The sequence below is a fragment of the Lingula anatina genome, chromosome 1 (genome assembly GCF_051362555.1).
Source record: "Lingula anatina isolate TDL-2025a chromosome 1, LinAna3.0, whole genome shotgun sequence".
NCBI lineage: Eukaryota > Metazoa > Brachiopoda > Lingulata > Lingulida > Lingulidae > Lingula > Lingula anatina.
Genome location: NC_141767.1, coordinates 62,808,171 through 62,823,780, shown reverse-complemented (window position 1 = coordinate 62,823,780; position 15,610 = coordinate 62,808,171). Strand labels below are relative to the sequence as shown.

At 38.5% G+C, this 15,610-nt stretch overlaps 1 protein-coding gene across 1 annotated transcript; it reads right to left on the bottom strand.

The window, feature by feature from the left end:
• Positions 1–2,773: 2,773 nt before the first annotated feature.
• Positions 2,774–5,362, bottom strand: LOC106176772 (achaete-scute homolog 1a). The gene is made up of 2 exons (XM_013559293.2): positions 4,364–5,362; positions 2,774–3,495 (listed from the first exon to the last, which is right to left on the bottom strand). The coding sequence occupies exon 1, from the start codon at positions 5,061–5,063 to the stop codon at positions 4,368–4,370; it is 696 nt and encodes a 231-aa protein (XP_013414747.1). The 5' UTR covers positions 5,064–5,362; the 3' UTR covers positions 2,774–3,495; positions 4,364–4,367.
• Between the last annotated feature and the right edge of the window lie 10,248 nt (positions 5,363–15,610).

Sequence of the window (15,610 nt, the reverse complement as noted above, 5' to 3'; positions counted from 1 at the left end):
TTTGCTTACTGATTGCAACAGATCAATAAAGTCAATAGCGGAGAGCAAATGACATTACAATAGCATCGTGTTGGGTCTTAGCATGAGACCTCAGTGTAAAATTTAATAATTTCATACAGAAGGAGCCGGTGCTGACAGTATGTATGTTACATTTATTCCATCGCCTGTTCTCCAAGAAGAGTATATCTCTGTCATTTCGTTTTCTCATTTTGTAAAAAATCTTTACTTATTAAGTCGATAAAAAAAAACAATTACGACTGTGACGCATGTTATGGCACGTGATGTCAGATACTGTTCGTCTTAATTCATGCATTTCTATTTGAAATATACATACCTTTCAGATAGCTTTCAACAATGTTACAAAATCCATATTGCGTGCATAAATCCGAAGTGGGCATTAAATTCCCTTCATTTTAGAGGTATGTAAAATGTGGCCAATTACTGGAGGGCCGTGGAAGAAAGTCCACGAAAAAAAACAACGAACACTACTAAAATGTGGGAGACGATTATATTGATTTCCGGCCAATAAGCATCCAGTCTTCATGAGTAATTGCATTAAATAACATATGAAGAAGTAAAAAAGTAAATAACATAAAACAAAGTCATTTAAACAACTGAAGACTGTATACATGTTTGCACTATTATTTCTTCACAGATAACATTAATGTCATTCAAGCAAACAATTTTTTTTCAAATGTGTACTGAAAACGTCCAAAAGAGGAACTTTCATTCATCTAAATGTTAGTACAAACAACAGCCCCAATAAATCACATCGTTACACGGTTAATAAGCCCCATGATATCAGCAAAAGGAGTAGCACGGCAGATGCGTGCAAGCAAAGGTGACTCTTGGTGACCCACGCTTTTTTCTGAAACGACGCTTACTATCCAATCAGACTCGCCAAAATCGCCTTCCACGTGCCGGTGTCGTCTGCTCTATTATTTACATTGTCTCAAATTGCAGAGATAAGCAGAAGATCGTCAGGGGTTTTTATTCAAGCCCAGTCGACCTCAACGTCACCAGTTCTTTGGTGTCAATTGTCTTCTATCTATGCCCCCGGTTAAAGTCTTAAATCTCCAACATTTTAAAGAAGGTTCAGTTCTCTATGCACTTTATTCAACATTTGATCCCCTTGCAGATTTTACAAAAATGTCTTTTTTCTCTTTTTGATAAGGAATTAATTTCCGATGGAAACACGTGCCTTGGTTTTTTTTCTCTTACGATAGCATCTACAGCAAAAATGCTCGGACGATCCCTATCGTATTATACCTAAACACAGCTCGCATTAGGGGCAACATTTGGTTAAAATTGTAACTTAAAACATGCTTATCGCGCCATGACTCCGAAAGTAGTAGCCAGGTTCTTGTATTTGAATCAATCTTTGTTGCTCCACTGACCATAACCTATAGAACGAGTCGGGCTCGTGCAGGGGAATTGTTCTCCTTACCACAGCTTCGTTCAGCGTGTAGGATCTTCCCCAGCAATGCACATGAAGAGTATAAGCAACATTATCGGGCGGATTGCAGTAATAAATAGATAAACACGAAGCTCTTTGTAAACAAGGTTAAAGCTGACTTTATACTAACTTATCAGCAGTGATGCCGATTATATGAATGTTGCAACACTCTCATCTATTGTGCCGTTACATGGTTGATACTTTCTAATATGTCATTGAGCTGACATCTTCACGAAGTACATGTCGCCGTGTTACGCTGCAGACTGGTGAATTACTTAAGGAGGCAGAAATGTAATACTTCACTGATTTAAACTGAGCCAATTTCGGAAAGTTATCGGACAAAATTAAGCTCATGGTGACATGTTTAAGTTAGCATAGCCCTTTGTTCCATGCACGTTCGGTGACACTCAAATGCTGTTAACCCATGCGTTGTATGAATTTATGCAATACGTTTCCGACAAAGTTTGAATCATACTCGGGATTCAATCGATTATTTTAATTTTCATTAAACAAACTGCAATTATGCATTGAAAAAAACTACATAAAAATAAGACATTGAATGATAAATCATCGTAGTCTTTAGAGATACTGTTTATCATATCTAGCAGGCACGCGTCGGCATCGGTTAAGTTTAGATACCACGCAAACACGACTTTGATTTATTGGCAAGTCGGTTCTATAAACCTACTGACTCCACTCGTGTGACAACTTTCATTGAATTTTAAAGCCCTGTGTCCCACGCCTTTGGTTTGAATCATGCAGGTAGTAAGCGTCTTTGCTGGAGTTTTAGTGCGGTGCATATCATAATGCCCCCATTTTATCCCCCGGCCTGTTGTCCCATCTGCCTCCGTCTAGGTGAAGATGGGCTTGAACGATCACGCGTCAAAACATGGTCTAAGAGAGTTGAGGAACTGCAGCTTTACCTTAGTTTGAAGAAAAGACACAGTTCAATAAAGCAATGTGGCTGTATAAGACTTCATTGAAAAGACTGGATTTCTTAGTGAGTGGATTTAATTCGGGGTTTGTCGCCCTTTGCCGACTACCTGTAAAATCGCGAGTGCGTTGCTAGCCAGATGGCTAAGCATTCAGGAGGTGAGAGGTGGGCGCACACTCGCCGTTGTTTTGTGAAGTTATGGGTCAAAGAACCCCATTCATATTCAAGATTGTAGAGAAAAAGGTCAAAAGATAACGGAATGGATTAATATTGCTATACAGGAACGACCACATATCATGTCTTTCTTCCAGTTTGCCGAAGATATATTCACCATATGTCGTGTTTTGATACAATAAGGTTAATAGAAAACAACTAGCACAAAATATCTTTTAATTTGGCAGTTTAATTCGCTGGTAATCGATTGCATATGTTTAGAAATATAGATATAACAAGCTTATAAATATAGAAAATCAGACATATTTACAAAATTACAAGATTCAATTTTCTTAGCTAAAATAGTTTGCTTTATATAAAATAGCATATATCCGCAGTTTGTTCGCCCTCTACGTCGTAAGTACAACCTGTCTCAAATCAAGGTGTGAAATTCGTGAAAATTCTTGTGAATAATTAGCATGGAAGACAAACGATGTAAGTAGAGAAAAGGTGAGTTTTTAGCGCCGTTCAAGTGTCGTCTGCCTGCAGAGATTGGAAGCAAATTGGAAGACATACAAAAGCGCGTGTCTAAGGAAGCAATTTCAGTACATATATCACAACTTCTTATCACAACCAAGTACTTCTCGCAATTTTCAGCTATCAGTAGAACTTATTTTCTTTAAATATTTACAAAACCGATAAGTCCTTCATAAAGCTCGTATTTTTCACACACAATGCATGTCTCATCAGTTCATGTGATAATTAAAATTGGCAGTTGCTTGCATAAGTTCGATAATTTTTTTTCGCGTGCGCCGGCGTCCGCTTCGTTTTGGCAGTAATCAGGCTTTAGGTGTTTTCTTCCACAGGAAGAGAAAGACCCAGGCAGCATGGCATCAGAGAATCGTTGTATTGTTGAGTTTCACATGACTCTTCTTAAGCACTTTGATCTAATCTGTAAAAAAAGAAAAAAATTTAATTTGCCATGAAATATATCTTCCTTTTACTCTATGTAATCGAGCCGAGTTGGCACGTGCCAACGAGATAAAAAGATCCGTCTGCAAATAAAAATAAGTTCAGGCAAACACAGCGCTTTATCAATATGAGGAACAAGCGATCGAAACGATAACACACATATTGCAAACCAGTAATGCATCGGAAAAGGCCCTAATACACTAAAAGTCATGAATAAGTAGATTGGCTGAAATAATTGCATTTTAGTCTTTGAAAGACAAAGACCAAGTATGTAAAGTAACTCAACACCTTATTCAGACGAAAATAAGATTAAGTGATACAAAGTTTTTAATATACGATTATTTCCGCAAGTATGGGCGGTCTGCTATTTTGAAAAAAATTCTGTGTGAAATGAAATATTGCAGAAGGTGTGATTGCAGTGCACTGTTTGGAGCGTGTCAGCGTTTACTTTTTGTTAAACGAAGTAAGTCTGATCAATCGTAACGCTCTCCTAGCCAGGCGAAGTGTGGAACAATCTAAACAACCATTATCGGTTCAATTTGCTTTAGCTTTCCTGTCAATTTCCATTTGCTGCACAATGTCAACAAACACAGCCATTCATGCTCAAGGTAAACATTGACTAACTGTGTGAATTTTGCTGCCATTGTCGAATTCTCTCTCCCGTGTATACTTTTCGGCAGTATGAATACATATCAAAATTTCAAATGAGGACCATCAAAATAATTATCTTACTACATCTCCAAAATACCGAACTTCGTATCAAGAAATAAAAACGGTCCTTGTTTATTAATAAATTAAACTTTAACTGTTAAAACTTAAATTCAATCAAATAAATCCGAAAAACTTACCAATTTATTCGAACCAGCTTGCGAAGTCTAATAAATCTTCTTCTTCGGGACTGAAGTGAGCCTCCGAGTCGGATGTCTCACTTGGTGCGGGCGAGCGACTTTCTTGTGACGAGCCGGGAGAATGGCAGCTTGAGACCGACGCGTGCCCTTGACTGAACGCCGCATTCACTGCATCATTTTCATCTAATAGGTCTTGTAACTGCTTGATGTATTCTGCAGCCGATCTAAGTGTCTCAACTTTGCTCAGTTTCTTATTTTTTACACTATTAGGAACATGGTCTCTTAATGTGTGAAAACAGTGGTTGATGAGACGGACCCTATTTCTTTCACGTTGATTCCTCCGCGCGACCGCGGCCGGACGAGGTTTTTCTAGCCCGAATTTTGAAAAGTCTAATCTTCTCTTACAGCGCAGGCTTGATGTTTGGCTGTTTCCGCCGGGTGACGCTGGCTCAATTTTTTTCATGGGTCTCAGTGGAGGGGTTGGGGTTAGATTTGAAGCATTGGAGGTCGTAAATGTCGCACCTGCTGCCGAAGGCGAAGTCGTCAGCAAAAGATAGTTGTTTTGTTGCTGCGTTAATTTTTCCGGCGAAGTACATGTCGTGATGGTGGTAACAGGGATCAGTGTGATACTATTCCCGTTTGCAAACGCCGCTACAGGCAGAAGGTTAACGGTGTGAGCAGTTCCCGAGGACTGCGCCATCGTTGGATGGAAGCCCAAGAAAAAAGTCTACAATATTCCTGCACCTCTAAGGCGTGTGCCAAGCGCGTGCGCTCCCGAGACACGGAATCGTCTCACTAACAATGAAAACCTTTAAATTTTACTTCACCTTTTGAGCCACTCCACACTAGAGGAGGCGTGGTTTTGGAGCGCGATAAAGTTTATTCAGTAGCCTAAACTCCGCCCTAACGGACCCGGGCTGTCAGTCATTGCGTTACTTGCTCGTGCGCGACGTGCGACACTGTGGTCTACCTGAGGCTGGGATGAAAAGAGTGATGGGTCGGTAGTCAGGTCAATGCGTTCCCTGCTTTAATATGTCGTGGTCTACAATTTTTTCCTTTCTTTCATGCGTGACAATCCACTCTCTTTGGCGCGCCACATGATTGTGAAAAACAGTGTGAAGCTAGAACTACCTGCTCTGAATAGTGACGCCAGGTGAAACAGAACGCTGCGCCCGTTTGATAGTCTCATCACGTCTCTTGAATAGCCAACAAAATCTCGAGAAAAAAACACCTCGTCACTTTTTATATTGTTAAAAGTTTAATATCTTCCAGCAAGCTGATGTTGAAAGTCAATGTAGAAAACGCATTATCTTGTGAATCACTAGACCTCTTCCAGGTATTTACAGTTAAATCGTTTGATATTGACCACAAATTAAGGATTGAAATTGGAGAAAGAGCAGGGAAACAAAGAAATGCCAATCAAGATCTAGTATATCGATCTTTTGGGGTTGAAAATCGGAGTAAATATGGTTGACCTTTGTTAGAAAGTGACAGAACAATGACAGACGCATTAGATAGGTTACGATGACTACAACTAGCATTTGTGTGAGAGTTACGTGTGTATTAAAGTAATCTTTTCTATAATACTACAAACCCCATGTTTTATTTGCTAGCACGCCATGTGGTACACGTAGAACATGGCTTCACTGAAGACATTTTGAAACAACATTTTAATATTCAGCAGAAAGAGTCTATTATAGCGTGTATCAAACGTGCCGACTATGTTACACCCCACTGTCATTGCTGTAACCTACACAACGTTTAACATGATTTGTATTTCATCGCCGCGGTATAAATCTAAAATTATCTAACCCTTCCATCGTCCCCGCACAGGTATTCACGGACAAAGCGGACCCCGTTATTGGACTAAATTTGTTTTACTTTTCAACGTCCCACCTATTTTGAAAGCCGCGACACGTGCCTGAGTACCTCACACAGAAAATTGATTGTGATAAATTTCATGAAAGTGGAAAGCAACACAAACATGGTGCAGTAACCAAATGATATGGCGAGAGCTTCACGCCTTATGTGTCGTTGCCTAGCAACCGGAGAATGGGCGCTCCATACATGCTTTTTGTCTGCATAAGGATCGATAGACTCTTATGTTTAATATCTTAAATGTATTAGTGTTATCAGATGATAGATAAAGACCCTCATCACACCAGAACACTCACATATTGGATTCTGTATGTCGTCGTGGTATTTTACTTTCTTTGATATGTTCCTTCTGTCTGTCTTCCTTTATTCCTTCTTTCTTATTTTGTTTTTTTGTTCCCATATGTAAAATGTACTGGCTAACTTTCATGTTTTTCTTTGAAATGTCCTCTCTTTTTAGATTTAAATTTATCTTGTGTGTAATTTAGCCTACTTATTTCATGTTTCTTTCTTTTTCCTTTTTACTCATGTTTCGAAATTCTTTATTGAATACATAATTATCTTCCGGTCGAATTCACAATCAACACTCCTTACTAAATGAGCAAATTACGTGCATTGCATCATATTACACGTTACACCATGTTTGAACATCTATGATATACACTTTGTCAACATAATCGAGCACAAAAGAAATCGTTAAATTGGTCATCACTTTTGAAGGTTAAATTACACGCCAACGAAGTAGGAAGCCATCTCTTGTGGATAACAAGCACTGTACATGTATTTGACAGGCACAAACAAAGAGCAAAAGCACGTTGGGAGGGAAAGACAAAGAGGTATAATGATATCTCTTTTTGGTGCGCGTGTGTGATACGGTGCCTCACTTCCTCTCCGCCTGCCTTCACCGCGACGTAATCACCGTTCCCTTCGCGTCTCGATCCCAAATGACAATTACATTACACGGATTACGTTTTAGATACGAGGATAGGGTATAATTTGTGACAGCGATAAGGGTCCCGTCTATTTTACGCCAGCTTGTTACGTAGCAAAACACGAACTGAAACAAAGCTTATTTTTGACAACCTTCAACCTGTCATTCACAGGGTCGGTGGTCCGAAGTCAACTACGGGGTTTTTTTAAAGGAAGGCGGGTAGGGCGGAGTGGTGGACACAGAACCCAGACAGACTGGAGTCTCCACGCCCTCCAGCCAACGCCCTACATGATGACTTCATGCAACTGCAAATTATTAAAATATCTATCATTAGATTTTATGGCAGAGAGATGATATCGGTGAGTCGCAGTGTCCAATATGCTCTAATAGGTGCTCTACACCAGTAAAACTTAAACGTATGGCCTTCACTTTGAAAACTGTTATTAAATCCTAAGCTTCATCAGACAGTGCAAAGAAACCTTTTGACTGAGATGTCATGCAGTTTCACTACTTGTTACAGAAAAACCTATCCACTTGATTCAGAGCTTTTTATTTGTCCCTTCAGCGATAACAAAAGTAACAGCATTATCTATTGAAAATGTTCCATTGTGTAACTTCTTGAGCCGACTACTAAACCCGCCCGCAGTGATATAAACTCGCACCTCAGCAGCTGAAGTAAAAACTTCCTAAGTTGACTCATAGTCTCATATTTGTGCTGCTAGTTGGCCTGATTGTGCAACGACTTACTTCACCTCGCTTATTTCACCGATTGCTCTTTAAGGATTTACAGCCAAGCTACATTAAGTTAGAATAACGTTGTTTGCGGTGGATACGTTGTGCTTTAGGTACGTGATTATTGAAAACAAAACAACTTAATTTCTTTTTTTAAGAGCCAATCTTTTTCAGTTTTAAAAGATGACCAGGTGTGAATAAAAAAATGTAGTGTGTTTTGAAATAAAAAAAATGAATGGATTTTGCTTCCCTAGCACAGTAACTCCAAATTCTGGCTTTCTTCGGACGAATATTTGGGAATGAAAAATGCGTTGTAAGAAATGTGATTTATTTTGATGAATTAAGTGGCAGGTCAGTTGACAATATATAATCCGTGGGCACTTAATCCGTTTCACAGCAAGCAAAGGTAATCATGACACCGGGAGTGCAACGTAATACCGTGATACGTTTTCGCTGAGGATTTTCACTAAATCCTTGTAAATTGATATAGTGAAAGTTACTTCTGTCTGTTTTGGTATAGGCAGACTGTTTGCTCTCTGCGCGCCTCCACAGGGCATTCCTTGACAATGCATACACTAACGGCAGCAACAATCATCACGCAGGCTCTTGTTTACTTGGCACTCAGCTGGCCAAATCATCGCGACAGGTTTGTAAACAGGGCTTAGTGCACAGAATAGCTGTCGTGGGATGTCTCTATCAAATGCTGTGATATCATCAGTGGATTCAGACCGTGCTCGTGTTGAAATAATCGAGAGGAGAGTAATGTGTAATAAAGTTACAAAAGGCAATGAAAACATTCATGTAATAATATTTTATCAATTTAATTAAAACGTGTTGAGATTTTCTCTACTGAAAATCCCAGCATATTTGTTGTATTTGAAAGATATTTGCATTATTGAAACTGTAATTGAAAATGGATGGAAATGATAATCTTTCATTTTTTGTTTCGTTATTTAAATTTATGCTAGATTTATACATGATAAAAATCCTCAAACGATATACAACACTAGATGTCCATTCACATTGGTTCCTGCTACATTGTATACAACAAAGAAACTGCAACGCCTATAAGATACTTTCCTTTACGATCTTTCCACATCTTGCCGCGCCTCTTAGGCCTACGCCCATGATTGAGGGCGTCATACCAGACGCCCGTTTGTTGCCAGCATAGCAACCTTGAGTACAGACGCTATTGTTAAGTTAATATTTTCAGGTTTGTTCACTTAGCTTCGGACGCTTTTTTAAAGTATGTTTAAAGCTCTCAAGTTTAATCCGACAGTCACGAGTACCCCCTAGTCACGAGGGAGCGAACCGCCGCACCTAGCTATGCCCCTACTGGTTTTATAAGTTAAAAATTGAATTCCTTTAACTTGATCCCGCTATATCTTTCGATCTATCATAAAAAACCATTGTTGGGTTGGGTCTCATATTCATTTCCTTCCTTTTTCAAACGCTAGATCTATAACGCCGGGGATATTGGATGGCCTTCACTGTTCACCAATTCTTCCATTGAAAAAATCACCCAAAAGAACCCGGCTAAGATTGTTTGCAAACATGTATTTATCTTTCATGAATGAAGATAAGGCGGTGAATGGCATGTTTTTCAATACTCTGGAACGACATGCAATGCTAGTGAATGGAAAAATGAACAAGAATTCCTCAAGAATAAAAAAGTTAACCCCATCCGAACCTCTTGCATTTCAATTTCCACTAAAAAGATATGAAACGAATGCGGGTCTGATGATAAAAAACTGGTATACATACACTGCTGGCAGCTGCTTAATTAAGTTTCACATTTGAACTTGAGAAAACTTTTTGAATAAGATCCCATATCAAACAGCTGTGTACCCCCTATAAGCTTAGAATCTCGTTTAAATCAATACAAAGGCTTTGACAACAAAGGTACACTTCAGTACCTGAAGAAACAAACATCGAAAAATGGGTGTGTACACAGCGTCAGCTGGGACCCGTCTTTAGCTATTGTGATTTCCGTGTTGGAGTTAGTGTCCACAACACCACCATTAAACACGCCTGTTTTAAACAGTTTGCTTACGGTGCCCTGGGTTCTCATCGACGCTTTTTGGTTGTTGAATAGGTGGTGCTTTTTCCACTCTTATTACATGTTTAGGATGCTGTGCCCACCAGAACACGAATACTCACCCCTCCTGTATTGATTCAAGAGTACCTAAGAGAACATTTGAGACACGCGTGTAGGTTGACAAGGAGCACAAGGCTTGTGTTAGGGGATCAAATTGCGGTGTGGCTTACCGCGTGGCGCGTGCCACTGTATACCCTGTCCGCCCATGGAGACAAGCGCCGTGAAAAAAAGACTTAACGGTGATTACCATTAAGTGCTGGCAGTAGTGATCAAAATATGAATTGTTAAAAGTATGCTTTTTAGTTGCTTATTTGTAAAATGCCATATACCAACATAATAGTGGAAACAAATAAACAAGAATTCATAATTTCTAGCAAATGCATTATATAAAGGAAATTGTGTTCACGTTCAACATATTTAAAGGCATACGAGCGAGGTATTATACTCCCTTCATAGAGATTATGAGTTTTAGCATCTTTCCTTTAATTGCTAATGTCCACCTTTTTCCATTCCTTTAAAACAACTTTCCCAAAAACCACCATTAGTCCATTACCATTAGGCCTACTACTACTACAACAACACGTACTACTACTACTACTACTACTACTACTACTACTACTACCATCACTACATATTACTGCAACAACACGTACCATTACTAACACGACTGTCATTATTAACACTACTCCTACCACCACTACGACCACTACTACCACTAATGACCACTAATACTAATGACACTACAATTACCACTACTACTACTTCTACAGCGGTACTTCCACTATTACTTCAACGATTACTATTGCCACTCTGACTAAAACTACTAGTGTTTACGAAATATATAAAGAATGGTGCTGCTCCCTATAATAAAGAATGCTTGGTAAACAAGCATAAATTATTTATCTAGACAACATTGCTTTTTTTAAAAAAATTAAAAAATGAAACAGAGGATATGTATAACAACATTTATTCTTTGACATCTACTTATCAGAGAGTATAAGTAGTTGGGAAAGAATCTGCAAACAGTGCGCATGTACCAGTTGATGTCGCCCTCTAGTGGCTGCATGCACGCGCACCCGCCAACACTTATGAACACACACGCACTTACTTTGTTGTGGCTTCCTTAAAGCACTTCGAGAATCTGTTTAATTTTTACAAGCCTCTTACTTTCTATACGGTTTATTTTGTTGCGAGAAATATGGCGTTAAATGATATATAAGTGTTTTTTGTGTGATTGCATCTTGATAAGTTGTATTAGCATATGCAAAGTGCAAAAGAACTGGCAGAATGCTGCTACATGCATAACAGACAACAACGAATTCTCTCATAATTCCTCACTTTTGTTTCTTATAACAGAAATGACGACAAATGAAAGGTGAAAACCTATTAATAATATTTGTAATCAAACATGGTTTGGCATGTCAATAAAGGGTGTATAAGTCGACCGATAAATGCTAATGCTTGATAGCACTTCAAAGTTCACCTTTCACTGAAACGGACTTGAATGTTACTTTCTTAAATATGCTAGACTTAAAGAAGGGCTTTCATTCAACGGGCTACTTGTACAAAACATATTTGTGTATGTGAGATTAATGCTTTCAGTTCCATCTGATTTTGTTTGAGTAAATATTTACCGTTCAGTAAGCGATTTATTGATTGTAATTAAGAAAAATTAATGTCAATGCCAGCTCAAGTGCCAAAAGTACCAGTTATTTTCCGAGTGCTCTCAAATTGCACTAACTGAAAACTTGCTTATAAATAAATAAATACAACGAAAGGCACTTTGTTTCATTATACTTAAAATCGAAGGAGTTAAAGCAAAGGGCATTTAAGTTGTAACTTTCTCCTATCTTAAGACACGAAACATTCAAAGTCATGAAGGGGCCTGTCAGTACTATACCGTGCTTACATGTACGACCTGATTTTGGGCATTTTCACCAATTGACATAAGGGGTAGGGCAAAGCATAAAATTGATAAAGTGGTAAAGCTAGTGACTGCAATCTATATAAAGACCAATGGTAAGAATTGTCTTGATATGATCTAGTTCATATACATGTAAACGTTTATTTCTCTTACACCGAGTTCCACTTATATACGGCGAGAGAAAGAATTCTGACATAATCCTGATAATATTATGTTGATGATTAAATTTATTCGGCACAATCCCGATACAATTCATACAGATTTTTGGCATTTTGTTGACAAAGTGTTGTGTTATTGGAACACATTTTGTTGATTTGGCTTTGATAAACGTGGATTAAAGACTTATAATTGTTTTATTAATTCCAACGTATAAGCAAATTTCAAAGTTTTTGTATATTTTGCTGGGAATTAGTATTGAGTCAAACAAAATCCTCTATTCATATATGAATACAATGTAATGCAAAAACAAAGAAGTCCAGTGTAAAAGCCTTCTACTTCTTTTTTAGCACAAATGCAAGCTTAAAACATATCCATGATCCTATGTCAGGTGATGATGACATTTTTTAAACTACTCATATTTCCACACACCCTAAGGTCTACTTCGATGAATATTACAAAATTACCTTTGTCAATTCTCGTATCCATTCATTGGAAAAACCAAGGATCAGCATGTATAAAAATCACCTCTTTTTTCAAATAAATACTCATGTTTACATTGAGATTTATATTCGACTTTTATTATGGATTCATTACACTTTCGAGCTACCACGTGGTGGTCCAGCACATTACTCGATATTTTTGAAGGAATATTATTAGCATCAAACAAAGTATCTTTAACATAATGGTCACCTTTCAACTTCCTACTGTATTAACGAGTGTCAACCTCACACCTAGCTAGAAACTTTAAACTTAGTTATGAATAGAACTATCCTTCAACATCAGGGTGCTTAGATATTAGTCAAGGTAGATTAGCTGTGTGATGACATCACGCTGTCAAGAGATATTCTCATGGATTCGTTAAGGTATTTAGTATTTGTGATATATGAATATGCAAGAGGATCTCAGTGGGTAGGTTTAGTTCAAGTATGTAACTTCACTAATGTATGAGACCCCTTGAAATCACATCCACGTAATGTTACTTACAGGTACAGAAAGGGGCGAGACCAGTAGGTGAGAATTAATGACCAGGGTTGGGTCACTATTTTTGTGGACATCGACTTCGCATAAGGACACTGATAGCCCGCATGCGTTAAAGAGTGGCCCTGAGTGGTGAACATGAGTCTCGGCTTTAAACATTTTCTGGAAAGTGAGCCTCTCTTTTTCATTGTGCGTTATGAGCCACCGAAACTCAACACTGAGCGGCCCCTATAATAATGTAGTGTGAAGATGGATTTATAACTGGTTTCTTTTTCGGCTTTAGGTTACCTTTGGCTAAAAAGGCCCTACGTTACTTAATATTTAAATATTTAAACTTAAATGAAAAATATACAGTGCGTTTGGAAATATTTAACGACATTTGAAAATTTATGGCTATTGTGTTGGTATATTTGAAATCTTTCTCGCTTCCAGTGTTGAAATATTATGAAAATAGAAAACGTCGCTGCCAAGAGACCATTGACGGTGTTCAAACAGCAGTACAGAAGCGCCACCCGGTGCTGAATTCATTCTGTCATCTTTAGATCACCACTAATTCGTTACTGTGTACTACTCTATTATCCCTTCCTTTAGCCATAGTAAGGAAATACTGGGTCCACCCTCGAGAGGTATTTATTGCTAGACAGTTTAAAAATTTACTTTTAAAAGGGAACTGCTTCATGGACTCTCTACAGTTTCTAACCAGAACGAGCACGTGGTCGTGATACATAGCCCTCTACCCCGCATACCGTTTTTATGTGCACCCGTATGGCCGTAGATCCTTCCGAGGGTAGGTCAGCAAACAGGTAATAGCAGTTAAATCTTGATGTTTTATGGACGTTTTGTAACAAAAGAGCACTAAGTCGATTTCATAAACTTTTAGTGTTTGCCCTCCACGACGTGTCGTGGCACAACAACCGGGGGCAGGGGACCATAAAATTGCTAAGTTTATTGGAACTCTATCCTACGCTGCCCTAGGCCAGTGAATCCCCTGGTAAACATTTATTCTTTACTATATTCTTGTATAATGAAACGGAAAGAGTCATTAAAGTTTCGTGTCATTTATGCTTATACGTCATCATTAACTTGGTGATTTTAGCACTTTTTGACAGGCCTAGAGTTCAGGACTTTTGAAGCGCGGCTGAGGGGATAGAGAAGGACAAAAGTGCCTGAATTCCCTCGTGCTGTCGTGAAAAGACCTAGCCATGTATGTCATGTTTGTCGCGCGACGGGTCACACGCCCTTTGATATGTCTTCATTAACTTTGACAAGTAGAAGGGTCGGAGTGAAGGTCATTTCATAATTTTGGACCTGGCGTTTTCTCCGTGCCTGTATCGGTTACTGGTGACTTAGTTGGTTTCATAGGTCAAACAGGCAACGGGACAATTTGCACTGATTAACAAATAGATCTACTAACATCTTTGTTTGCCGGTGTCTTCTTAAAATATGCGTGAATCTAGGCGTATTGCCTTTCATCTATCAATCAAATGAAAAGCAGCATTTGGGGGCAAATGGAGACAGGTAGTGATCTAACAATCCCCTGTCTTTAAAATGCAGCCCATCTTTTCTTTGTTACAGATATTATCCAAGTTTTTTTGTTTAGATTAAGATGTTGCCTTCAATTTATTTGTATAAAATCTGATTCTTAACATTAATAAGATCAATATTCTGTGATAATGTAACCCATTATTTTCACAGATTTTTTTTTCAAAATTGTGGTGATGATTGACACGTTACTCTATTATTGTATCGGTTGGACACTCACCCTCAGTTGCCAATGGTTTTGTCCCTATTTTATGACCTAGAAGTCATTGTTCTCTTATCGTAATAATTAACTCTATTCACCACCTACCATGAGCCCCAGGTCAAGTTGAATTAACTTGAAGACAAAAACGGTACATGCAACCTATCGGGCCCAATGTTTAATTTGTAATATTCAGCGGTTCCTAGCAGCGCTCACCTGTTGTCTCTATCCGTGCCGACCACAGTGCGTGTTAAAATTATGACAACTGGAAATTAAGGAGGGAGGTTCTTCGTAATCTGCCAAAGTGTTCACCATATGATATCATAATGTGCACATACCTGCAATTAACATGATGATATTTCTCAGAGACAAGTATTATATTCTTACTTGTAAACTAAGACAAATGTGTTGTTTGGACGTAAGAAGTCACATGTAAAATGGACTATCATTGCGATTTTCATGACCAGACGCCGTAATGGGTTAGTTATTACTCTTGTTAAGACATTTCTATAGTTTTCTGCACTTCTGCCTATTATTCCTTATCTCTTTTCAGTGGCCTTGGCTCTGCTTTGTAGGTGAAGTTTAAAAAACAGACGCTCGAAACAACATACTGGAGCTCTTTCGTGACGCACTGACATATTAGTTGAAACAACAGACAGCACAAGCTCTAAGGGCTGTAGAAAAACATCAGTGCTACTCTGCAGCAGGCAGCATGATATCTAACTCTTAAAAAAGACACTTGTTAAAATAATTGCTATCTAATTAGGTGCGTGAGTATTTTCATTCACAAAATGTAATGGATTGCCTGG